The sequence below is a fragment of the Emiliania huxleyi genome (assembly GCF_000372725.1).
Source record: "Emiliania huxleyi CCMP1516 unplaced genomic scaffold EMIHUscaffold_7, whole genome shotgun sequence".
Lineage (NCBI taxonomy): Eukaryota > Haptophyta > Isochrysidales > Noelaerhabdaceae > Emiliania > Emiliania huxleyi.
The window spans coordinates 721848-746300 of NW_005196756.1; the positions used below are offsets into that span (position 1 = coordinate 721848).

The 24453-nt window shown below is 65.2% G+C and overlaps 9 protein-coding genes across 9 annotated transcripts in view; 7 read left to right on the forward strand and 2 right to left on the reverse strand.

Moving 5' to 3' along the window:
• Window positions 1-1827: 1827 nt before the first annotated feature.
• EMIHUDRAFT_197954 (hypothetical protein) lies at window positions 1828-2736 on the forward strand (the record flags this gene model as incomplete). Its single annotated transcript, XM_005761864.1, has 5 exons — window positions 1828-1899; window positions 1975-2037; window positions 2109-2138; window positions 2349-2424; window positions 2657-2736. The coding sequence occupies 5 exons, from the start codon at window positions 1828-1830 to the stop codon at window positions 2734-2736; spliced, it is 321 nt and encodes a 106-aa protein (XP_005761921.1).
• A 1955-nt stretch (window positions 2737-4691) lies between these two features.
• On the forward strand, window positions 4692-5897 carry EMIHUDRAFT_197957 (hypothetical protein; the record flags this gene model as incomplete). Its single annotated transcript, XM_005761865.1, has 1 exon — window positions 4692-5897. One exon carries the CDS (start codon window positions 4692-4694, stop codon window positions 5895-5897), a length of 1206 nt encoding a protein of 401 aa, XP_005761922.1.
• Window positions 5898-6818: 921 nt separating this feature from the next.
• Window positions 6819-7870, forward strand: EMIHUDRAFT_58282 (hypothetical protein; the record flags this gene model as incomplete). The annotated part of the gene is made up of 4 exons (XM_005761866.1): window positions 6819-6863; window positions 6949-7126; window positions 7209-7336; window positions 7766-7870. Coding segments are annotated over 4 exons (456 nt in total), but the record flags the coding sequence as incomplete, so codon positions are not given.
• Window positions 7871-8922: 1052 nt separating this feature from the next.
• EMIHUDRAFT_197960 (hypothetical protein) lies at window positions 8923-9538 on the reverse strand (the record flags this gene model as incomplete). Its single annotated transcript, XM_005761867.1, has 3 exons — window positions 8923-8950; window positions 9116-9318; window positions 9356-9538. 3 exons carry the CDS (start codon window positions 9536-9538, stop codon window positions 8923-8925), a joined length of 414 nt encoding a protein of 137 aa, XP_005761924.1.
• Window positions 9539-11512: 1974 nt separating this feature from the next.
• On the reverse strand, window positions 11513-12704 carry EMIHUDRAFT_432875 (hypothetical protein). Its single transcript, XM_005761868.1, has 2 exons — window positions 12024-12704; window positions 11513-11640 (listed from the first exon to the last, which is right to left on the reverse strand). Exons 1-2 carry the CDS (start codon window positions 12606-12608, stop codon window positions 11533-11535), a joined length of 693 nt encoding a protein of 230 aa, XP_005761925.1. The 5' UTR covers window positions 12609-12704; the 3' UTR covers window positions 11513-11532.
• Window positions 12705-12878: 174 nt separating this feature from the next.
• On the forward strand, window positions 12879-16121 carry Apm4 (Apm4, medium subunit of the adaptin 4 complex). Its single transcript, XM_005761869.1, has 10 exons — window positions 12879-12902; window positions 13072-13388; window positions 13758-13829; window positions 13899-13955; window positions 14338-14550; window positions 14758-14922; window positions 15083-15108; window positions 15257-15391; window positions 15523-15629; window positions 15750-16121. The coding sequence occupies exons 2-10, from the start codon at window positions 13131-13133 to the stop codon at window positions 16040-16042; spliced, it is 1326 nt and encodes a 441-aa protein (XP_005761926.1). The 5' UTR covers window positions 12879-12902; window positions 13072-13130; the 3' UTR covers window positions 16043-16121.
• Window positions 16122-17238: 1117 nt separating this feature from the next.
• On the forward strand, window positions 17239-19214 carry EMIHUDRAFT_432883 (hypothetical protein; the record flags this gene model as incomplete). Its single annotated transcript, XM_005761870.1, has 7 exons — window positions 17239-17700; window positions 17783-17861; window positions 17910-18026; window positions 18075-18195; window positions 18532-18639; window positions 18709-18764; window positions 18833-19214. The coding sequence occupies exons 1-7, from the start codon at window positions 17256-17258 to the stop codon at window positions 19212-19214; spliced, it is 1308 nt and encodes a 435-aa protein (XP_005761927.1). The 5' UTR covers window positions 17239-17255.
• Window positions 19215-20951: 1737 nt separating this feature from the next.
• EMIHUDRAFT_54282 (hypothetical protein) lies at window positions 20952-21959 on the forward strand (the record flags this gene model as incomplete). Its single annotated transcript, XM_005761871.1, has 2 exons — window positions 20952-21634; window positions 21713-21959. Coding segments are annotated over 2 exons (930 nt in total), but the record flags the coding sequence as incomplete, so codon positions are not given.
• A 1838-nt stretch (window positions 21960-23797) lies between these two features.
• EMIHUDRAFT_461763 (hypothetical protein) overlaps window positions 23798-24453 on the forward strand; it is a gene marked incomplete at both ends in the record, with an annotated part of 3603 nt that continues 2947 nt past the window's right edge. The window contains one exon of the mRNA XM_005761872.1: window positions 23798-24379. Within this exon, the coding sequence (XP_005761929.1) occupies window positions 23798-24379 (582 nt within the window). The remainder of the gene's footprint in view (window positions 24380-24453) is intronic.

Below are 24453 nucleotides of genomic sequence, written 5' to 3' on the forward strand. Positions count from 1 at the left end.
TGGCCCTGGCCAACCGAGACGGCGACGACGCGCTGGCCAGCCAACACGTCTACCTTCTTGGGCAGCAGCTGGTTCTGCTCGTCGCCGTGGCCCAAGAGGCCGTCGCCTCCATAGCCCCAACTCCAGACGGCGTTGTCGGCGGTGAGGGCGAGGCTGTGGCTGCCTCCCGCCGACACGGCGACGACGCGCTGGCCAGCCAAGGCCTCGATCTTCTTTGGCAGCAGCTGCGCCTCGCGGTCGCCGTGGCCCAACTGACCAGAGGCTCCACCGCCCCAGCTCCAGACGCCGTCGGCAGTGAGGGCCAGGCTGTGCGCGGGTCCAGCCGACACGCTCACGGCGCGCTCGCCTCCCAGCGGGGAAGGGAGGCGGGTCGGCGTGTTGAGCTGCGCCACGCCCTCGCCGTGGCCGAGGAGGCCTGGATAACCATCCGGCGCGGAGCCGCACGACGAGAGCCGCCCCTCGCCGTCGATGAAAACGCTGTGCATATAGCCCCCTGCCGCCCTCGCTGGCGGGTTGGACTCGCGCAGCAAGGCCGAACAGCACAGCCACCGCACGGCGCAGGGCTCGTCCTCTGGCTGCGCCGGCAGCTCGAAGCCGCGCTCTTGCGCCCACAAGCGGATGCCCTCCAGCGCAAGCGAGGCGTGGAAGAGAAGCGAGACGGCCGCGACGCGAGCGATGTCGGCGGGGTCGCAGCGAGAGAGGGCGCGGACGAGCAGCTCCGTGGGGAGGTCGAGGAGGCGGGCGGGCGGCGGCGTGTCTGGCGAGGGAGCGGCGGAGGAGGCGGGGGCGAGGCGGCGCGAGCGGCGGCGCGGCGGGGTGGACATCGCGAGGAAAAGAATCTTACAAATCACTGTGCGAGGAAAAGAATTTTTTATACGACGAGAAGGGGGCGACCGCGAGGTGGCACGAAGGTTGCAGAGAGGAGAGAGACTGCGAAGAGAGATAGGAAGAGGCGGACGCCCAAGGGTGGGCGACGGCTAGCGCACCACACCCCTCTCCTTAAAATCCCTGTGTGGTGGCGGCGTGCGTCCTCCTCCCCTCCCTCCCTTGGTTGTCCGTTTTCTTTCTTTCTTTCTTTACACTGGGCACGGGACTGGCGCGCACTGGCACGAGAAAAAGAATTTTTGGAGACAAAGGCTTTTCTTAATTGTGTGTATCGCGCGATCAGCCTTTAAAAGAAATCGCTCCAAACCGAATCCCCGAAAGCTCTGATCCCCGGGACCGATTCGCCCGCCGTGGGAGGGCAACTTCTGAGCGAAAGAACAAGATCTAACTGCGAGCGCTGTCCCCCTAGGCCAGTTGTGCCCCCCCGCAGCGAATATGGGGCGCTCGCTGCCCGCCGCCGCGCTGCTGGCATGCGCCGCCGTCGCGCATGGGCACTGGGAGAAGGGCATGGGGCTGCGCGACGCCCACCGCCACGGGCCCGGCGCGCGCATCCGTTACCTTCGCGAAACCGCCAAAAAGGAGAAGCGGCGTCGGCTGGAGCAGCGCGAGCAGGTTGCTTTTAAGGGCAGCCCCGCCGCGCACCAGCCGAGGGCCGCTAAGAGGAGTCTCTCGTGGAACCCCCCCCCCCCCCCCCCCCGCCCGCCCCGCCCCCCACCACGACTGTCCTCAGCCCCCCTCCTAAGACGGCAGCCGTGCGCACGAGGTATGTGCGTGAGTCGTTTTTGTGTGTGCGGTTCGGGAAACATGCGATTCAATGCGCAGTGGCGCGTCGCCTTTGCTGGAGAGTCGACGGCGGCCTCTCGAGTGGCAAGTCCTCAACATGAAAAAAACAAAAGAAGGAAGCAGAGTCTTCAATACCTAAATTTGGGGGGACGCACGAATATGAGGTTTGTGCGACACATGCATTCGGTCGGCATGCTCGCCCTCGTGGCGGGCATGCCCCTGACCTACACCGTGCGGGACTGTGGCACCAGGCGCGGTACACTGTATGACACTGGCTTCCTTCCAAGCACGTTGCAGACGGCTTAGGACAAATACAGCGGCGCGGTCGGCAACGTCCTGCCGCCCACCAGAAGCGACCACAAGCGGATTGTGTGGTCATCTGCTTGCGTGTGCGATGTGTTGTGGCGCAGATTGCGCTTGTGCGATGTGTTGTGGCGCAGATTGCGCTTGCGTCCCAAGCCATTGGCCTGGTGCAGCGCCAGCCCCCCGTTTTCTGATTCGAATATTTCAGTACGGCAGACGCTTTCTTTTCTTTTTCCAGGCGCGGTCGGGCACTTGGGGTGCGGCGCGACTTGCACTAGTGCGCGTTCCGTGGGGCTTGGCGACAGAGCGATCGCCGTGCTGTGGATCATCGGGGCACAAATCCACAAAGGCCTCTCCTCCCTCCGCGTTGCGACGAGCTCAGCCACAAGTACGACGGTTGCGGACTGCGCATTCTGGGGACGGTGGACACAATCCATTGGTTCATCCCGTCTGGTGCGTCCCGTCCTAGCACCCCTGCTCGATCGCCGTGTTCCGCCACCACCCACGAGAGTCACATCTCATGAGTCACACCTCGCCACAGTCAAACTCGCATCAGTGGGAGTGGGAAGAGGCGGCGTGGTGGCTCTGCGTGTGCGTGGGCGCGCGCGCACCTGCAACCACAACCTGTTTGTGATGCCGCTGCAGGATAGGCCGGCCTCTTCAGGATGCCTCGTTGCCTCTTTAGGACTGCCCATCGACGAGCGCTGGATCAATCCATTGAGCAAGGACCGCCTAGCAGCAGTTGCAGTATGCGGCCGGCATTAAGCTAGCTAGCCCTTGCAAGGCCAGGTGCGCCGCCGAGCGCCGCTGCTAGCAGTTGCAACCTGGGAGTGTGAGTTCTGGCTCCGGGTGCTCTAGTGAGTCTGGCAGCCGAGTGGTAGATCCCGCCGCAGCACTGCACATGCACCAGTATGGAGCAGTATTCTCCAGTATTCTCCAGTATGCCCCAGTACAGCAGTACGGATGGAGCTGTGATGCAGTATCCAAGTATGATTACTTCGCCGTATTGGGATATGGTGTGCATGTGAGGTACAGCAGTAAGGGGAGGTATCTCATGCAGTATTGCAGTATGATGAGACTGCATGTCGCGTATCAGGCTGTACCCACGTACCGGTTGCGCTGGCTCGGTGTACGGGAGTGGGGATATCTGACCAAACTAGAGGAACGCATCAGGGCAGCTATGGCAATATTGGCGGCTATTCTTGCAATATTGTAGTACGACACAGACGCGGCGAGATAAAAATACCTGATATCTGAGATCCTTCTATCCACTCAGATTTCCCGCTTGCGCGTCGCGCGACCGTCGCTTGCGGCGGCTCCGGCCACATGGAGCGCGAGGTCGACGTGCTTCAGGATCTGCGCGCGTCGGTGCTCCCGCTTGCGAACACGGCAGTCGCCGAGACGACCGGCACCAGCATGGCCACGAGTGTCGAGCACAACCCGCACTCGGCGGTCGGCATGCCCCTCTACAGCCGCTTTGCCGCCGCCCGCGCGGCCGCGGCAGATGACACCCTACGTCTCGCCTTCCTTGGCACCAAGGCCTCGAACATAGACTCCATCTTTGAGCACTCGCTCGACCCGTCGCGCCGAGGTGACCATGTCGGCCAAAAGTTTGGTGCAGGCGAGTACTGCGCCTCGCGGCTATCGACCGCCATCAACTAACCGCAAGCGCAAGCTGGAGTCTACAACAGTACCGAGGAGGTGCGCGAGGGCGGGCGGCCCTCGTACGCCTTTCAGGTCGCCGTGCAGCTCGAGCAGGACGGGCTAGACCGCGCGGTCGCCTCGGCGCTCTTCCCGGGCGCCCTCGACGCGATCACGGCCCAGCGCCGCTGTAGTGGCGCCGCCGGCCCGTCCACCCTCCCTTCGCGCCGCCGTCTCACGGGCCTGCCACCAGCCCCGGTCGTTCACGCTCCGCTCGTGAAGATGCAGCCCCCGCCGACGAGCAGCGGCCGGCAGGGGTCGGTGCCGAGGCCCATGCGGGCGCCGCAGTCCGGTGCGGGCGGCCACACGCAGCCCCGTCTTCGCCGTCGCGCGACGATCACGCCGGTGTCAAAACTTTGCATTTTCTTTTTTCTTCCTTCTCTTTTATGTATGTAAAAGAGGGAAGCAGTCGAGAGGACAGGGGAGGGACGTGTCCGAGGGGGACGGGGGAGGGACGACTTTGGTGTTGGAGGGGGAACGACTTTGGTGTTGGACGGCATCAATGGAGGATGGGCGGCCTCGAATCACGGTCACGTTGGTTAGCGAGGACAGCGACGGCGTCGTTGGCTGAGCGCAGGGGCGAGGGCGTCGACCGACGGGCGGCGCATCAGGAGCCCCTCGCTGGCGAGCGGCTGGCGCGGGAGGTCACGGAACGACGGGTCGAACGACGGGTCGAGCCCCCCCTCCACCGGTCGAGGCCGCGGTCGAGACGGTGAGCGCGGCCGAGGCCCTCGCGAACGTCGCGGAGTACGGCCCGAACTACGTCCTGCCGCAGGCCGCGGAGTCTAAGACGGCGCGGCGGAAACGGCTGCGCGTGGACGCGGCGGCGAGGATCGCCGGGCACGCTGTAGTCGAGACTGGCACGCACGTGGAGATCCTGGGCGAGCAGAGGTGGTGGCCGGGCACCATCACGGGGCGGGAGGAGGGTTCGGACGGCCGGCTCGTGCACGCGGTTACCTGGTAAAAAGACGGCTAGACGGCTGGGGCTGGGGCCGGGGGGGCCCTCCGCGACGCCGGCAATGGCCACATTGGTGACCGACCGCACTCACACTATCGCACAGCTCGCTGCCATTGCGCGCCAAACGTCGCCGCAGCCGCCGCAGGAGCTTGTCGCCACGGTTGAAAGGTTCTGTGAGCTTGCCGGCCTCGTCATGGGCAACCAGGACATCGTTGAGCACTTGAGCCTCCAACTCGGTGGCGCCTTCGTTCGCATGGCGAGCTGCTGCACCGTGTGGGCAGCCGTAGCTGCGGTGCGGCGTGAGAACTGGTCGCGGATGCGGCTAACAATCAAGGCCGTTCTGCAGCCGCTCGAGCTGGGGGCGGGTGAGACTCTGTGTCCTGTGGAGGGCGTGATCGCGCACCCAAGCGGCGCCGTGTACAAGTCGAGCTCGATAGGCGTCGAAGTTCTCGCGGGAAGCACGCCTGGGCTGCCGCCCGCATCGACGCTGCTCAACATCGCCGAGGACGAGCTCAAGCCGCGGATGCCGCCCGCCAACTTCGAGCAGATCCTCTCGAGCGTTGCTGGGCTGGCAATCTGCGACGATGGCGATCTGTTCGTCGTGCACATGGCTGGTGAGCTTCTGAAGTACACCGAAGGCGACCTTGTTGGAAGCGTGAGCTCCAACGCCGACCGTTCGGACTGCTTCTTCCACCCACATTCGGTTGCCGCCGTCGGCTCTCGCCTGTACGTCACCGACATGCGCAACGACCGGCTGGTCGTCGTCGCAAAGGATACGCTCACGTGGATGGGGACAACAGCAGAAGAAGGCGTCTCGCTGAGGCTGCCGCAAGGTATCGCATCGGATGGAGATCAGCTGGCCGTGGCCGACTTTGGAAATGACCGTGTCGTGGTGCTCACGTTGGAGGGCAAGCTCGTGCGAGCGATCGGAAGCGGCGGCGATCAGCCGGGGCAGATGCGGTTTCCCTCAGGCGTGGCGATGGCCCACAACCTCATCTACGTGTGCGACATGGCGAAGGTCCGCATCCAGGTCTTCACGCAGGAGGGCGGGCTGCTGCAGGTCATCGGCGCGCCCATCCGAGGCCAAATCTGCTCTCTCACCATCGACCAGACGCCGCGCTTCGATGTGTGCGGCCACGGTAACATCGCCTCGCACCTGTACGCCGGCACTCGCCGCGACGGGGTCCTCATGTTCAGCTACGCAGGGGAGGCAGACGAGGAGGGCAGCGACGAGGAGGGCGAGGAGGACGACGAGGGCAGCAGCTAGGCCGCGGCTGGGAGAGGCGGATCATGAGACACGCGCTGATAAAACTGTGTGCTTCTGGGGTTGGCTGGGCGTGGGTTCGGCTGGGCGAGCCTTAGGACGGGTCGTGCGTAAGCGAATGTGTGATGCACATGGGTATGTGCTGTGTGTGATGTGTGCGCAAAAATGTGCAAAACTGAGCCGTGACCTCCATGCTCCAAGCTTGAGAAATAGAGTAAAAAAAGCCATTCTGGAGAGTGCGCGTGGCGCCCAGGGAGAGGAGCGGCACGGCCCTGTTTGGGCTCGCTCGAGCTAGCGGTCTGGGCATGGGCATGGGCATGGGTTTTTTTCTTGTATGAGGTCACATGGACCACCAAGAACTGGCACGGGCTGCAGATGCAGCGCTTGTCTGTCGTCCTCCACACCGCCGTGGCATGGCAGACGGTGAACGAGCTAGCGTGCGGGGAGAGCGGCATTGTGCACGGTGGAATGCATTGCCGTTCTTAACGGAGTCGCTTAGGCGGCTCCGGCGGTGAGCCGGTGAGTGTGCCAGTCCGCGCCAGTCCGCGCCCTTGTCGTGCCAGTGTGCTAAATAAATAAATAGAGCAGTCATCTCCAGGGAGAGATGGGCGACGCACACGAACACAGTGTGCTGTGAGAGAGACGGCGTTAAGAATTCTTTCAGGGCTTGTGAGCGAGTCAAGAATTCTGGCGCGCGCCCGGTCAAGATCGGGCCCGAACGCACGTTGTCCGGCCCCTCGTCGAATAACGCCTGTGCGGCGCGCTGCTCCCAATACTATCGGCTGCGATATACAGTGCATTCGCTCTCCTCTCGTCCGATAGGCCACACTCACCACTGCCGTACTCCGTCAGCGCGCACGCCCAGCGATCGGTCGGTCGTTAGGTCTCCCCTTCGACTGCAAGTGACTCATGTCGGGCAACAATTTTCGCGGCGTCTCAGCCGACCAAGATGGCCGCTTTGGCGACAAGGTGGCGCAGCACCGGCCTGGGCCTCGCCGCGGCTCGCGCGCATCCCGTCCCCGCCGAAACCCCGCCGCCGCCCACTGCTGGTCAGATGAAGAAGATGATCAAGTCGACAAAGTTCCCGGCGCACTTTGAGACCAAGGTGGACATGAAGAAGGTCAACCTCGACGTGATGCTGCCCTGGATCACGGAGCAGGTCTCCGAGTACCTCGGCTTTGAGGACGAGGTCGTCATCGGCTATGTCGAGAGCCAGCTCCGCGAGACGGACGGTGCGCTCGACGCGCTTAAAGGAGTGGTGTCGCCTCGGGCCAGTGGTGGACGTGTCGAGGACGCGCCCCGCAGGTGCCCGAGTCGACCCCAAGAAGATGCAGCTCTCACTCACTGGCTTCCTCGAGGCCAACACGCCCCCCTTCATGCGCGACTTGTGGGCGCTGCTCGTCTCGGCGCAAGAGAATGAGCACGGCATTCCCACCAAGGTCGTGGACATTCTGGCACACTTTTGAGACACGTCCGCGACACGTCCGACACGTCCGGGAGCAGTCTAGCGCCCTCGCGGATGCCACGCGGTTGCCTGTGCCTCGCCACTTTTTGCCTCCCCGCCAAGCCCACCCATCTCCCCCCCCCCCCCCCCCAACCCGCCCCCCCTCGCTTCCCTCCCCAGTTTCTCGAGAAGAAGAAGGAGGAGCTGCGCGAGAAGCGAGAGGAGCAGGAGTGGGCCGCCACCGACTCACTCCTCCCCGCCGCTCTCCGCCGCGGCGTCTGCCCCCCCCTTCGGAGCGGCTAAGAGGGGTGCCCCTTGACACCTTGTGTGTGTGCTGCCCCAGGAGCGGATTGCAGCCTCGCTGCAGGCCAAGCGCGAGGAGGTGGAGCGCGCGATGGCGGCCGAGGCGGCGAAACTGCGCCGGGAGAAGGAGGACGCGTCCGCCTCCTCGCCGGCCGCGGCGAGGGAGGAGAGGGACGGGCGGGAGCGCAGCGGCCGCCGCCGCAGCCGCAGCCGGGAGCGCGACCGCCGCTCGTCGTACGATGACCGCGACCGCGACTACGACCGGCGGCGCGGGCGCGACCGATACGACGACCGCGAGCGGGGCGGCCGGCCCAGGCGCCGGTCGAGGTCACGCGACCGTGGAGACCGCGGCGGGCGAGGGGGGCGCGATGCCGGGCCTGACGAGTTTGGCCGTGAGCGTGTGCCGCCGCCGCCCCCGCCGCCACCACCACCACCACCGCCGCCGCCGCCGCCGCCGCGAGCAAAGGCGGACGGCGGCGAGTCCTCAGACGGACGAAAGAGCGCGGGAGACAACGCGTGAGGCTCGCGCGCGCCCTCGGAAGCAACAGGCGCAAGACCAAGAGTTGTGTGCGCGCCCTGGCTTGGATTGGTGCGTGAGGGCCTGGAGGGGGCGTTCCGCGCCCCTCTTGGCACACATTGATCAGTCGAGTGCCAGCGCCGCCCCGATCGCTCCGGAGAAATAAAAAAGAGAAACACTGCGCGGGGGGCCGTGGCCCGTGCAGGTGCACGGTACGGCTAGGACGAGACGGCGGCGGGGCCGCAGCCCGAGCCGAAAAAGGCTCTATATCCCCCTCTAGCCTCTAGTGGAGAGGGGAAGTCGGGCCCCGCAACCGTCGCGTGACCATATCGGAAGGCGAGCAGGAGGGAGGACCGAGGGGAGGGAGGAGCCCCTTCGGAATGGGGGTAAGGAGGGGGCCGCACCCCGCACGGAGCGCGGGAGCGGCGGCGGCCGGCGGGGGGTTCCAAGCGGCGATGTCAGTGAGGAGCATACGTGTCGCCGTGTAGCGTCTGGTGTCTATTAGCTCCGAGTAGAGGGGGCGTTCCGCTGCTAGGGGAAACCCGGAGCGCAGAGCCAACCCTCGGATACCGCCCGTGTTTACTTTATGGCCCTTTCCCTGCGAACGCGCATCCCCCAGGGCTAGCGCTGGGGCTCTCTTGCCCGCAACCTGATGCCGGCCGATCATCTGGCCCTCTGGGTGCGCTTCTTAGCTCCCCGGCCCTGGATGTGAGGTTGATGACTGCACTCCAAGTCCGTTGCCAAGTGCTCCAAGTGCTAACGCGCTAGTACTCGATAGTGGTCCCGCCATAGCTCGCCAGCTCGCGCATAGAAGCAGGAAGCTAGGCAGAGGCCGCATCGCGTCAGCTGTATACGTTTTACCAAAAAGGAACGGAAACACGAATCTCCAATCCAAAGGGATGAATTCCCTTATGGATAAAACCCGGGTACTTTACGTCGTCCAGCATGTGCCATCACCGCCGACCCGATTCGCCGTCGTACTCGACCTCGTGCACGATCCGTCCGTCCCCGTCCTCCTCCCGCGCCATGACGGTCGCAGGGTACCACCGCTCACTGTCGCAGAAGATCTCGAGGCGCGATCCGGTGGACAGGACAGAGTGGCCGTCGAGCGCCGCCCTGGCATCCTCGCGCTTTCGCTTCCGCCGCTTCGCCTTCGTCTCCTTGCTGGCTGCGCAGCAGGGTGTAGTTCGGGCCCACCTCCGCCACGCTGTCCAGCACGTGGACGGCGCTCGCCATCTCGACCGCGTCGTCCTCCGGCGGAAGCTCCGCGTCGCCCGCGGCCGCTTCCCGAGCGCGCTCGTCGCGCATCCGCTCGTGGTGGGCCTGCCGACGCGCCACGCCGGCGCCCGTGTGCCTCGCCGCCGCGTCCGGCGACGGCATCGATGCTGTCCGCCCGAGCGTGACTCGCCACTCCACGCGACTTCCACGACCTCCACGACCGCCGAAAAGTTCTCCCACTCGCTCTGCCCCAAACCTAAATCTTTCTACAGTTACATACATAATCGCCCAATTATCTCAGGAACATAGTGTGAATGCCTGGGAACAGCCCCTCCTGGCCCGAGTGCGGGGCGCGAGGGACAAACAAATTCAGAGGGCATGAAAGTCGTCAAGCTGCTTGATCAGGCCAGTGAAGATGGCCCGCGAGGCGGTTTTCGTGAGCAGGTCGGCGAGCATCACGACGCCGGGGAGGTGTTCGACAGAGATAACGCCACGGTTGACGAGATCGCGAAGGAACTCTGCGGCGCGCAAGATGTGCTTGGTCTTCTTGAAGGCAACAGGAAGGCCATGCCGACAGCGGATTTGCTGTCGCAGTTGATGATGCTGGCGCCGTCGATGGAAAATCCAAGGTCGATCAGTAGCTCACGGATGAAAATCACCTCCTTGGCGGCTAGCATGGCGCCAAAGAACCTGAGCCCTGGCCTCGACACCTCGACACCAAACCTCGACACCAACTCGACACCTCGACACCCCGTGCCAACTCGACACCCCTCGACACCCCTCGACACCCCTCGACACCATCTAGGCTGGTACCATGCTCGCCGGTGTCAAGGTGCCAAACTCGACACCTCGACACCCCTCGACACCCCTCGACACCGCTCGACACACCAGGACGCAGGAGGTGAAAGGGCGACTGCCAATTACGCGTCGAGCTCGTGGGAGGCGATTCTGCAACCATGCAGCGGTCTGCAGTGCAAACGGATGAAACGTAGGCGGCAAATTGGCGGCGGCGAGGAGTACTCGAGCAGTGCCAAAAACGATGCCGATGAAGCGCTCAGCATGTGAATTCTGCTTTGGCGTATACGTGCATCGCGCCGCCCGCCGCCGCGCCGCGCCGCCGCCCGATGATTAATAATTAATAATTATTACCCGATAATTAATAATGTGTGTTTATTGGTGTGTGTGTGTGTGTGTTGGTTTGCGCGATGGCAGAGAAGGGCAGGGCAGCCGCGAGCGGCAAGTGGCGTCGGCGACGCGGCGCGGACCCGATGGTGACGCCCATAGCGCAGCGTGCGCGGCAGCAGCGCCGCCGGCGGCCCCACACCGCATCAGATGCGTTCTGAGTGAGTCAGGCTGCGCTGCACAGTCTGCTGAGCACGCTCCCGACGAGCAGCGCGCCACGCGGGCCCGCCGCAGGCGATGCGGGCGGCGAGTCGACACGCGTGTCGCAGGCGTAGGCAGCGCTGGCGAAGCGAGGCGGCCGGCGCCGGCCCCCGCAGGCGGTTGCAGCGAGAGAAGAGATGTAAAAGACACTGTTGAAAGGGTGGGGAGCGGCCTGCCGTCGAGCAGCACGTCGCGCGAGCCCGCTGCCGGCGACCCGATCGAGAGCTCGTAGTCATGGTACTATTCAGCATCGCGCCCGAGGCGGTCCGCTCTGGCCCTGTAGGCCTTCCCAGACAGCTTGTCAAGGCTGTACAGAGTGCCGAGAGCATGCTGGGCAGGCTCCCGTCGAGCGACGAGCCATGCTGGCTCGTCGCGGGCCGCGAGCTCGAAGACCCGCGCAGAGCGTCGCCGAGCCTGGCGTGCCCGCCCGCACGCCCGCGGCCGCAGGCAAGGAAGGCGAGCTTCCTGGCGTCTATGCCAAGCGCTCACATGCCAAAAGACACCTCGCAGCGCGCGTGACGTGACCGAAGCGGCACGCCTCGGCGCCGCGAGAGCAGCCGTCGACGTCGGCACCAAGCGCGCGGCCGCCGGGCGCCTCCGAACCGACAGGGGCGCCGCGGCAGTAGAGAGCACTCCACCCGCCATACCGTTTTTCTGGCGGGTTCGATCAACCATCATGAACGCGCGCTATTTTTTTGGGGGCGCGCCGCCAGGCGCGTCCCCACTTTTGTATCACAGCTGCGAGGGCCAACCAAGGGATTCGGCGCGTCAAGTTAACTTGACCGCTCGTTCGGGCTTTGGGCCGCAGGCCGGCGCGCAGCGCCACGCCGCCAGGCGTCCGCCGGAGGCCCGCCGGAGGCTCTTCCTGCGGCCACATTCTGGCAAGATTCCGCCGCGCTCAGGCGCCCAGAGGATGCGTGCGCTGCGCTCAAACGTCGCGATTTGGCAATAGGCGCTCGAGCCGGCGCACAGCGGACGGGTGCGCCGCGCAGGGGGGGTCGGAGGGGTGCGAGAGGGGGCGTGGGTCAGGCGCGCACCGGCCGGCTCCGGGAGCGGCCGTCACGTCGAGGAGGGGGGCTGTCGGCGGCTCGAGCGGCGAGGCGTGCCACTCTGCTTCGCCGCCGACAGCCCCTCTTCCGAGCCGGCGCGTGGCGACGAGCCGCGGCCAGTGTCGCTGGTTCCTTTGGCGGCGCAGCGTTTATCCCCCCCACCCGCGCCCGCCCGCCCGACCGCCCGCCCGCCCTCAGGCCTTGCCCCTTCGCAGGCGCGGGAGCGCTCGCCGGCGAGCACCTCCTACCTCTCCTCGCCCGGCTGCTCCCTTGCCCCGTCGCCCGCCGCGCCCTCGCCCGGCCTCAAGAGCTTGGCGGCCTTTGTCCGCCAGCTCAAGGCGTGGGACGAGGCGTGCGCCGACGGCCGCTCGTCGTGCTGGTTCGAGACGGAGGGCGACCTCCCGCGGCTGGCCGGGGAGGCGCTGCTGGCCGAGGCGGCCGCGACGGGCGCGAGGCGGATCGCCTTTGACGCCGTCGCGGCGCGTCTCGAGGCGACCGCGGCGCCGCCGCCGCCTCTCGGCACCGCTTTGGCCGCGTGGCCCACGGGATGGGGCATCGAGGAGGGCAACTTCTGCGGGCTGGCGCACTGGGCTGTGGAGGTGTGGCACGCGGCCGGGTCGGTCGACGCGAGCCGGTGGCAGGTCGAGGCTGACGGAGGGCGCCTCTTCTTTGTGCGGGTCGCGGAAAAGGCCGCATAATCGCGCTCTCCGCCGAGGCCCGCCTCGGCGACGGCGCTCGCCGCGCAGCAGCAGGCCAGCAGCAGTAGCAGCAGCAGCAGCAGCACGTGATTCTTGACACATGATTACACTACACAGTCCTCCCTTCGGTTGTCGTTTCGACCCTGTTTTTTCTTCTATCGCAGCGCACTCGCATCTGTGAGCCTAGCGCAGCGCGAACTCGCCGTCTGAGCCTAGCGCAGCGCGAACTCGCTCTGAGCCTAGCGCAGCGCCTCGGAAAACACCATTTTGGCTCGCCAACAAGCCCTCCGCGCCCCCACACCGTTAGGATAATACATTTTTGCTTTCAGAAAAAAAATAATCCCGTTCCGCGCTGCTCGCTGCGGCGCTTGGCGGCAGGTCCTTCGTCGTCACCAGGTGGCCGTCTCCCTCCGCCTTGCATCCCTCACCCCTCCGCCCTGCCGCCTCTCACCGCCCTGCAAACCAGGCGTCACAATTATCATCACCGCCACCGTCACCATCAAACGTCACTATCCAACCGTGCGGCGTCGCTATCCAGCCGTGACAGTTCCGCATGCCTCACCAGGTGCTCTTGCGAGCTCTCCGTCCGTGCACACTGTTGCTCGTGGGCGGTTCCGCCGTGGCATGATATCACAGCTCTTCATCCTCGCCCCCAACGGGCACACCATTGTCAACAAGGACTACCGCGGCGACGTGCCGAAAGACTCGCCAGAGATCTTTCTGCGCAAGCTAGTGGAGAAGTCGGAGGGGGAGGCGCCCATTTTTAATGTCGACGGCGTCAACTACATGTGCGTGCGCAAGAATGGCCTCTTCTTCCTCGCCACCACGCTCCACAACGTACCGCCCGCGTTTGTCATTGAGCTGCTCACGCAGCTCACCAAGGTATGTCGCGGGACAGGGCGCACGCGCGCACACGACACGCCTAGTCACATCGGGACACGAAAGGCACTTGGGCACGCTTCACGGCAGGCCGACCATGCAAGCACGCGGCACAACATTCACCACGCCCACTGTTGATCACTCGGGCTCCGCCGCCCGTATCCTCGCCGCCACCGCCCTCGCCCTCGCCCTCGCCGCCGCCATCTCCACCTCGTCGCCACCCTTCGCTGGCAGCGTCCTCGACGCCACCCTCGCCGCCACCGCCACTGCCGACCCCCCCCCCCCCCCCCCCCCCCCGACTCGTCCCTCCACCCCCGCCCTCGCCGCCTCCGCGCTCTCCCTCTCCCAGCCTCCGCGCTCTCCCTCTCCCAGGTGTGCAAGGATTACATCGGCGTCCTCAGCGAGGAGTCGCTGCGGAAGAACTTCACGCTCATCTACGAGCTGGTGGACGGCCGCCCTCGACTGTGCCGTGTCCGCGACACGTCCAACACCTGTCAAGGACACGCCGCTTAGGTGGACGAGATACTCGACTTTGGCTACCCGCAGTCCGCCTCCACCGCAGAGCTCAAGGCGTCCCGAAGACGCGGAGATGTGGGGAGATGTGGGGAGAGCTAGGCAGCCGTGCGTCCGGAGGACGCGGAGATGTGGGGAGATGTGGGGAGATGTGGGGAGATGTGGGGAGATCTAGGCAGCAGTGCGTCCGCCACGAGGCGAGCGCCCGCCGAGAGAGGCATGCATGCACATGCACATGCACATGCACATGCACATGCACATGCACATGCACATGCACACGCACATGCACACGCACATGCACATGCACATGCACATGCACATGCACATGCACATGCACATGCACATGCCCATGCACATGCACATGCACATGCACATGCACATGCACATGCACATGCACATGCACATGTCCGTGACACGCCCCCACGCAAGGACCCCCTAGGCCTTTGTGTTTAACGAGCCGGCGCCCGTCTCGAGCGGCGCGACGGCCACCGCGCGGATGATGACCTCACTCAAGGCTGCGCCAAAGACGATGTCGTCCAAGGCAGTCCACAAGCCGATTGCGCTGCGCAGCGACGACCGGAGAGGGGAGAAGAACGAGATCTTCGTCGACGTGATCGACCGCATCTCTGCCGTCTTCAACTCGTCTGGCCAGGTGCGCAGTTTCCGAGACGCGACACACTTCCGCGACACTTCCGTGACACTTCAGAGACACTTCAGGACATGTTCTAGACACTTCCGAGAGAGTTCTCTGAGCACGTGGGTGCGCACTCTTGCTCGTCCGTTCGTGTTCCGGCCTCATAGCCTTGGTGCTGCCCCCACTGCCGCGCCTGGTGCCACCCGTGCCTCCGCCTCCTCTCAGGTGCGCACCTTCTCGATCGACGGCTCGATCCAGATGAAGTCGTACCTGTCTGGCTCGCCAGAGCTGCACCTCGCGCTCAACGACGAGCTCGCCATCGCCTCGGCGGGCAAGGGCGGCTACGGCATGGTTGAGCTCGACAACGTCAACTTCCACGAGTGTGTGCAGGCAGCATGACTGAGCGCCCGCCGCCGCTTCTTAGCAACCGCTGGCAAGTCGCTGACTCGTGCTCCTCTCCCCTCCTCTCCGCCTCGCCTGCCGCCGGCTGCGCGCCTCCTCGCACCGCTCTCGCCTCCTCCTCCAGCCCCCCCCCCCCCCCCCTGCGCAGCTCGACAAGTTCGAGTCGGAGCGCATGCTCGTGACCCTAGAAGCGGAATACGTGTTTTTGTCTTTCAACTGCGCTCGAGAGGACACGCACGCCGCTGCACTCGACCGTATTCGGTTGCGGCCCCTGTGTGTGTACCCTTCGTGCTCCCTGAGGTTGGGGTATTTGGCCAAGTAGGCTTGTGCTCGAGCCACCCCACGGGGAGTTTGTGCTGATGAACTTCCACATCGGCTCGCTGCGGCACGACGGCCAGATCCCGTTTCGGCTCACGCCGATCAAGAGGGGGGTGCCCGGCTTAAAGCGGGAGCTGGGGTTACAGGTGGGGAGCGAGAGCGAGACCAAACGAGGGAGAGAAACCGAGAACGAAAACGAAAACGAAAACCCGGGGCGCCCGCGGGAGCCCGAGCCCGAGCCCGAGGGAGGTTGGGGCTCCCCCCGGTTCCGCTGCAGGTTGAGGGGGCATTCCCCGACAAGTTCCCCGGAGCGAACGTCAAGGGGCAGTTCCCCGTCCCAAAGTTGTCGACCGGCGCTTCGGTCGAACTGGAACCGGGTGCGCCCCCCCCCCCCCCCCCCTCCCACACACACACCCAGCCCATCCCAATAACTGCCCGCCCGTCCCTGCCCCTCCTTCGTGTGCTCCGCCCACGCGCGGGGCGGCCATGCTGCCCAGGTGCCAAGGGGCAGACGTCCGAGTACGACGACTCGACCAAGACGGTGACGTGGGTCATTCGCAAGTTTGTGGGCACGGCATCGCACAGCATCTCGTGCAAGTTTGTGGTTGGCGCGGGCTCAAATCCGCGCAAGGAGATGGGGCCCATCTCGATGACGTTCGAGATCCCGATGTACAATGTCTCGAGGCTGCAGGTGCAGCACCTCAAGATCGTCGAGCGCAACAAGTCGTATAACCCGCACCGGTGGGTCCGCTGCCTCACCCACGCCGACAGCTACGTCTGCCGCATCTGATCGCGGATCAGCCCCGCCGGCGGCAGGACGGCCGAGAGGGAGGGGGGGCGATTTTTTTACAACCAACGAAATCTTTTTCCACGCTGTAGACGCTGTCCGAAACGCGAAAGCCGAAACCGCCGGCGGCGGGGCGGGGCGTCCTCCACGGCGGGGTTCCATGGACAATAAATAAATAAATAAAAACGGACACCTCTACTGTGAGATGGGTAAAAAGGAACAGGTCCCCGCCCGTGCGATCTTTGTGCAGGGTTCTTTGTGGGTGTGGTCGGCGACTAGCCGGGGTCGTCCTCCCGATGGGGGACTAGCACTAGCGTCTAGCCTTCCATGGACACTATTTCCCCTGCCCTCTGTTTTCATAGCTGCGCAACCCTAGCCGAGCTCCATTTGTCTTTCCACTAGTTTGGCACCAAGAGGCTTTGATTCTTACCCTCACCCCCGAGATGTGCCTGTGCTCAAGAGATTGTTTTCGCGCAGACATGAGACAAATACTTGTGTGTTTTCGCGCGCAGACAAAACTCTATGTCGACGGCTTTACCCTTTACGCCTAATTTACGGTACGCTTTTGGCTTTACACCGGTACGCGGTAGTACATAAAGCCGTATTAGGTATTACGCGATTTTTCTTCTCCGCTCTATCACCCAAAGCTCACGCAGTGAAGCTCGTCGAGCTCGTCGCCCTCGACAATCGGGATTGGCTGGGGGGCGAGACAGAAGGCAGCAAGCGACGACCAGAGGGGTGTTTGGTGCTCCATTCTGGAAACTCGCGAGTTTCCCTGAGTCTGAGAGCTGGTCTGGGGGGAAATCTGAGGCAAAATCGAGGAAATCGACAAAATACCCAGGCGGTCGCAGGGTAATTTCCAGGTATACCCGCCGCCCGCAAGGCCAAGGCAGGTGTGCACTCTGCTAGTACTTGTGTGCTCACACCACGACTACACTGTGGGGTGTGCCCGAGCATGATGTCCATGTGCGCGTCTGTGCGTGGTGTGGGACAGACGTTGTTGTCCTATGCGCGGGGCTTCCCCTTGTATGGGTGGACGCGGGACAGATGATGACGGCACGCACGAGCGACACACAGACACAAACAAGCTCACAAGACACACAGCCAGCGTGGTTGTCATAGACCTTGGCGTACAAGGCCACCCGTGTTCGGCTTCTTTGTTTCGATGGCCCCCGCGCGTCCACATCGCCGCCAGTAGCCTTGTGCGCATTGCCACATGCACGTGTCGTTGCGTCGGTTCATCCTCGGCGTCGCAGCTTTGCTCATCGCCGCTGCAGCCGTGCAACGATTTAGCCTGCTAGCAGCGACGCCCCCGTCCGTCACTCCGCGCCCAACTCCCGGGAGCAGCCGCCCGCCGTCTGGCCACGGTAGGCGGAGGTGGCAGCCGATAGCTTCTCCGCCGCCGCCGAAGGCGGGTGCACCTCAGGCCGAGGGTACGGCCGCCGAATGCGCGAAAATGCGCTTGGAGCATTTGGTGGTGGTCGGCGTAGCATGGGGCACGCTCTCAGCGGCAAAGCAAATGCGCTGGACGCGGCTCGGGTGCGATATGCTGCTGCAGAGCCCGTTCGAGGCCGACGTGGCGGCCACCGGCGCCGTCAGCGAGGTCTTCCTGCAGCGGTACCGGAGCAACCACCGCACGGCGCTCGCGGGCCGAGAGGCAGGTGAGAGTTGCACTTTTGGCACTCTCCCCCCTGCCCTTCGCCTGCTCTCATCGCCGCCCACCCCCCGCACCCTCTCCACCAGCCCGGAGGATACCCCGTCCTACAAACCGGAGCGCGATTGTGGTGGCGGTGGCGGCGAGCGCGGCCAACCGCGGTCTATGGTTGAGCTGGTGAGCGGCGTCCTGTCACACGCGGCGGCGGGTGAATAGGCGAGTGCGACGAGCCGCGGCTTCTCACCGAGCGGGTTGGACGACCTCTCTCTCTTCCGCCTCCTCCTCCCCTCGCTCGTTCGGACCGTCCGCCGGCCCGCTGCCGCGCCACCGGCTGTGCGGCGGCCACAGCTTTGCCGGAGCTTTCCCGGAACCAGCTTCTAGGTCCGCCGCGGCGTGGCGGCTGCGGCGGCAGCTGGAGCTGCGCGTGTACATAGCGTACGACGTGGGCGACGCCTTCTTCGACTCGCGCGCCACCGAGGCGGCGGCGCGGGTTTGGCTTGAGGCGAGGGCCACCCAGCCGTGTTGCGTCTTGTGATGCATACTCCGCCGCAGCCCGATGCACGCGCTGCGTACTCTGAGTCCTCCTCTCACGCGAGGGGGCGGCGGGCGGGCGCACTCCCGAGCTCTCTCTCTCTCTCTCTCTCTCTCTCTCTCTCTCTCTCTCTCTCTCTCTCTCTCTCTCTCTCTCTCTCTCTCTCTCTCTCGCTCGCTCGCTCTCTCTGTGTTGATGTGTAGCCGAGCGGCGGTGCTGCTGCCGGGACTAATGAAGCGTGGCCTGTCGCCCTGCTCCAACTCGGCCGCGCCCCAGCCGCACTCTGGCTCCACCTCGCCGGCGCAGGCGCGGCTTGTCGCCCCACTGCGCGCAGCGGGCATCGCCACGCGCCACGCGCTGCTGCGCTTCCCAAACCCGCTGCGCAAGCCGGGCCCCGTCTTCAACTTTATGATGGCGAGGCCTAGCCGAGAGCGGGCCGAGAGCTAGAACGACAGAAGTTGACCTTGCCTTCCCTTCCCTCAGGCCGCCGCCGCTGAGGACGGCGCAGAATACCTCTACCGGGTCAACGACGACACAGAGTGCCTCAGCGCGGGGGGGAAGATTCTTCCCGTGAGCGGCGCCTGCCCACCCCTCTAATTGTAAATAGGTTTGTGGACCCGTGGGTGGAGCCGGCGATCCGTTCGCTCCGCTCCTACTCGCCTCCGAACGTTGGCGTGGTGGGGCCGGTGTGTGCAGAGGGCAACGCAAAGATCCTGACGCACGACTTGGTGCACCGTCACCACTTGTCCATCTTTGAGTTCTACTACCCGCCCGTACTCAGCGATTGGTGGATGGACGACTGGATCACCCATGTGTACGGCACCCGCCGTTTCACCAAGGGGCCCTTCTCCGTGCGGCACCACACCGGAGCGCACGGCCAGCGCTACGCGGTGGACAATGCTCACAAGGCGGCGCTACGCGGCGAGCTGCAGCGAGGCCGCCAGCGGATCGAGGCGTGGGTCCGCAGCAGCGCAGCCGTGGGACGGTGATCGGATCACCAAAGCGAGATACGCTTTAGAGGGACGGCGCCGTGTCTGACTCTGAGCGCGAGCGAGCTCTGCTATATTCACTCTCCTGCCTTGGCGTTCTCGAACTTCTCGTCTGACTTAGTCACTGACAGAGCACACACGCAGTGGAATTACTCTATCTCTCAGTTTTTGCGCGCGGAGAATCGAGGGAATGCGCTCTCTTCGTGCGGTCTTGCCCCGCCTCACCGGTCACGTGGCGCTCACTCGTGGCGCGAGCAAGTACATGCCGCGCACGGGGTAGATGTCGCTCGGGAAGTCGGCCTGTCGGGTGGACTTGACCACACGGTACCCAGCTCGCCGGAAGAGGGCCATGTGGTGGGCGTGCGTCCGCAGCACCGCCGCGTTCTCGGCGTCAAGCATGTAGTTGCCGCGGCCCTCGCGGCACTTCTTTGGCGGCGCCGTGTTCTCCTTGACCACCACGAGCCGCCTAGGTACACGGCCGTAACCAGTCACCCTCGGATCAAACACAACAGCAGGACGGCGTGCGAGCGCGCCCGGGCGGACGGCGCCGTGGCAGGCAGCGAGCAGCCGCACAACGCTGTGGTCCGTCAGATGCCCGAGGATCCACTGCGCCCAGATATGCTGGCCAGCGTGAAGTCAAGCCGCGAAGAGTCGTCGCACAGCGCTGTGCGCGCAGCCTGCAGCAGCGGAGCGCTCATCTCGACGAGGTGGACCCGCTCGAAAACCTTGAGGAGCACGCCACCACTCACGCGGCCCGAGCCCGCGCCCAGGCCAAGCGCGAGTGAGCCCGCAGGCGCCGTTTCGCCTCCGAGCGCCGCACGGAGGAAGTGCAGTGAGCCGGACAGGTCGACCCCGTCCACCGACCCGCAGCCGCCAAGCACGTCGTCGCACGCGGACCAGTGTGCAATCGACCGCTCGCGTACCACTCGTCCTCCGAGCAGTGCCCCCTCGGCAGTTTTGCGGCGGCATGGTGGTAGGTAGGTAGGTGTTAAGGTGGGCCCACAGCACACACACCAAGAGTACATGTGCTGCACTGGACATCAGAGGGCCAAGGGTTGGATCAAGCAGTGGGAAGGGGACTCGAGGTGACGCGCGATCAGAGACCTCCACACCTCCACGCGCTCCGCACCGCCGCGCCGATCTTCGCGCGGGTGGCGCGCATGCGCACCCAGGCCGCTCGCGCGCCGTCGCGCAGAGTCGCGCGTTGCTGACGCAAGAGGCCGTGGGCGAGCTGCTCCCACTTGATCGCAGGAGTAGCCGCAGGTGCTGCAGCCTTGTGCTGCCGGAAGTTCTCGAGCCGGCGCGCGCGTGGCTGGCCTTACCGCCGCGCGCACGCCGCTTTGTTTGGCGCCGCGGGAGCGATCTTGTTGCTCACCGTCAGCACGCCGCACGCCTCCTCAGAGCCTTGCCCACCTCTCCAGATGTTGCGAGGACGCCACCCGGCATGGCCGGTCCTGTCGTGGCGTGGAGCCTTGATGACGCTGCGACCGCGTGCAAGCACGAGCCCAGGACCGTGCGTGAGCACGCTCGCAAGGCGGACGGTATGGCAAGGCCAGCTCCGTGGCCGTGGGCTCAGCGAAGAGTACAGCCACCCATCAAACCCGGCATGGTGGTTGGCGAGAAAATAAATGCGCGGAAGAAAAAAGAAGAAATCTGAGCGCGGGCGGCCACTCACGCGGCCGTCGTAAATCAAGTACGAGTGAGCCCATGAGAGCAGAGGTGGCCTTGCCCCACCGAGCGTTGGCCTTTGGCCTCGACTTCCACCCGACCGAGCGGCTGCTCGCCGCCGGTCTCATCACCGGGCAGATCCGCGTGTACAGCTGCGCCGACGACGGCGCGTCGGCCGAGCGGCGGCTCGGCGCGAAGCCGCACGCCGACGCCTGCCGGTCGGTCAAGTTCAGCCCGGACGGCGGCGCTCTCTTCAGCGCAGGCTCGGACCGGAGTGTGCAGCGGCGGGACCTCGAGACGAACCGGCCCGTGTGGAAGCTCCGCGCGGCGCACGCGTCGGCGGTCAACGTCTGCACGCCATTGGGGCCGCACGGCGTCGGCACGGGGGACGACGAGGGCGCGGTGCGCGTGTGGGACGTGCGGCAGAGGGGGGCGGTGATGCGCTTTGACGAGCACTCGGACGTGGTGCACGACCTCCATTTCGAGCTGCCGCGCCTGCAGCTCGCGAGCTGCTCGTCGGACGGCCACCTCTCCGTGTATGACCTGCGGAAAGGGCGGCTCGAGGCGCGCTCGGATGAGCTGGAGGAGGAGCTGCTCTGCCTGGCGCCGCTCAAGGGAGGGAAGAAGCTCCTCGCCGGATCTGACTCGGGCGTCCTCGGCGTCTTCTCGTGGGGAGACTTTGGCGACTTTTCCGATCGGCTCACCCCGGCCCGCAAGCCGCCAGGCGGGCGACTCACCACACCAGGGGGGGCGTCCCTGACGCGTCCTGGACGCGTGCTGTAGGCGGTGCTCGGCTCGGGCGAGGCCATCGAGGCGCTGGCGCCGCTGAGTGAGCACGCGCTCCTCTTCGCCTCCGCCGACGGCGTCCTCCGCGCGGCGTCGCTCCACCCGTCGAGGATGCTCGGCGAGGTCGGGAGGCACGCGGACCCGATCGAGGCGCTCGCCGTCGACGCGCAGGGGGCGCTCGCCGCGACGGCCGCCCACGACGGCACCGTGCGGTTGTGGGACGTGTCCGAGGCGGCATTGGGCAGGCGAGCCGCCCGCAACGGCGGGAGAGCCGAGGCGGAGACCGAGGACGAGGCGGAGGAGGCGCCGCCCCAGGGCAAGAGGCGGAAGGGAGGCAAGGGCCAGGGGGCCATCCGGCTGGGACAGGACTTTGACTTCTCAGACCTCTGACGAGGGCGAGAAGGCTATTAGCCGGCGGTGTGCGGTGTGCACCGTGCAGCAGAGCTTCACTCTCAGAGCAGCACCGAGCACGCAGCAGCGCGGTGCTCCGCCGAGTGCGCTTGGTCATGTCTCTTAAGTATTATTCATGGGGGTCAAAGAGACATGACAGTCAGACATTCCTCAGCGTCCTCACCAAAAGCAACCCCCCCCTCTCGCGCACCCCCAGGGTCAGTGTTTTCAGCGCTGCCTCTCAGTGGCTCACTCAAGCGTCAAGGGGATTTGCCCAGAGAGTGATCTGTGATCTGTAAGGGTCCGCCCGCAGGCGCATTTTGTATACCGAGGCGGTGCCCGGTGCCGAACCTGTCGGACTTTAAGACAGCGTTGTAGATCCCTGGGCGAGGGGGTGGTGGAGGGGGGGGGTCGTTTTGTTTGCCCAGTGCCGACAAGCGTCTCGTTCGTCAGCGGCACCGGACCAAGGCCCGCGCATATGCTGAGAATCCGCGCGTCCACTGTGGGTTCCACCTCCCTGGGGGTGGGGGATCCCCTACCCACACTGGAACCGAACCCAGGCGTGTCACGCTCCCATACCCCCCGTGTCACGCTCAGTGTCACGCCTAAGTTCTAATAGGGTGTCACGCATGGACCCGAGAGGAGAGACGCGAGAGGAGGCTACGTGAAGCTGCGGCTACACTGCAGTCTGCAGCCGTTACGATCCAGAAATACGCGCGCCGCAGGTGGTCCGGGTCATCGAGGCAGATCTTATTGTCCTCCCACAGCGTGGCCTTCTCTCCCACCACAGCCTTGAACTGCAGAGTGCCGTCTGGCATGGCGGCGGGGCACTGAGCGAAGAGAGGGAAAAAGAATTTGAGTTCGGAGTATGGGAACGCGTGCAATTTGACTGCATTCAATCCATGCTCCCGAGCTGAGGTCCGTGCAATCATCGCAATCACACGCAATCAACGCAATCCCAGTGGGATTGCGCTCGCGCCCACTCTCAATTGCACCTCGCCCCGTTTTTTTTTCACCCCACGCGAAGGACCCCATCTCCCCCCCCGCATGGACACCCTCTGGGGCCCCCGCGCCGGCCCAGAGGCTGAACCTTCTTTTCTAGACGGCTAGGATTGAGAGCAGCCTCGCTCTCAATCCTAGAAGTCGAAGGATTGTGAGCAGCACTCCTCGCAATCGTAGCATCTCTGTGCGATTGTGAGCGCCTACGCTCGCAATCCTACATCTTCTAGGACTAAGAGCAGCTCCGCTCCCAAGGTGACTTGTGACGCCTACGACTACTACCAGCGCGCTCGCAATCCGAGCAAAGTCTAGGGTTGCGCAACATGCCTCCGATTGCGAGCAGGAGCGCTAGGCAATCCTTCCTACATCTTGTATGTAGGACTATGAGCGGCTGCGCTCACAATCGTACCAAAGATCCAAGGATTGCTGGCAGGCGCACAGGGGGCGCTCCCAATCGCTCCAGCCGCGAGCGCTTGTGAGCGCGCTGGGATGGTCTCCTCACTCACAATCCAAACAGGTCTGTCTGTCTGTCTGCTCCCGCTCCGCGTGCTTTCACAGTGCTCCCGCTCTGGTGAGGTACTTCCAGCCTGCTGTGGGAACAGCTGACGCAGTCTCGCCGAGGCTCGCCCCAGCATCTCGGGTTCCCTCGCCCCCCCCGGGCAAGGGGGACCCCAGAGGCGTGGGAGTGCCGCCAGCTCCCGCTCCGCCTCCACCGCGCTCTCCGGTGCAGACGACAAACAATGGACGACCCCCTCCTGCAGGGTGCGCGGGCCCTTCAGGCGTCGATTGCGGGCGAGGGACTCCGGCTCCCACCCGTGTCGCGCTCGCTCCAGCAGATCGAGGACGAGACCCGCGCGCTGGCTTCGGTTGCCGCTCGTGCGCCGGCGGCGACGGCGATGGCCTACCGCTTCCTCGCACAGCAGGGGATAGACGCCGATGGGCTCGACGCCGCGACGCTCGACATGGCGGTCGACGAGGCCTCGGCCGACCTACCCGCCTTTGGCGGCGGAGCCGACGCCACCGCTGTGGATGCGCCCGCATGCGACGTCGACAGCCTGCTCGCGCGTGAGCAGTGCCGTGCACTGGTTGAGTCGGTCCGTCGCGCGGGCGAGCTGGTGACGGCGCGGTACGACGCGGCCTACTGGTCCAGTTTCGAGGAGGCGTGGGGCGGCACGCGCGAGCAGCTGCTGCGCGACGCGTCTGCTCTCGGCGCGCCGCCGCCCGCGGTGCCGCCCACCGTCGCCCAACCGGGGGCGGCGGCGGCAGCCGCCGCGCCCATGCGCTCCCGCTCCGACACGGCGCGCGAGCTGGCGTACGGCGGGGTGTTTGCCCGCCTTCTCGCGCTCAACGGCGGCGCCGGCGCCACCGGAGACATCAGCCTGTTTCCGAGAGATGG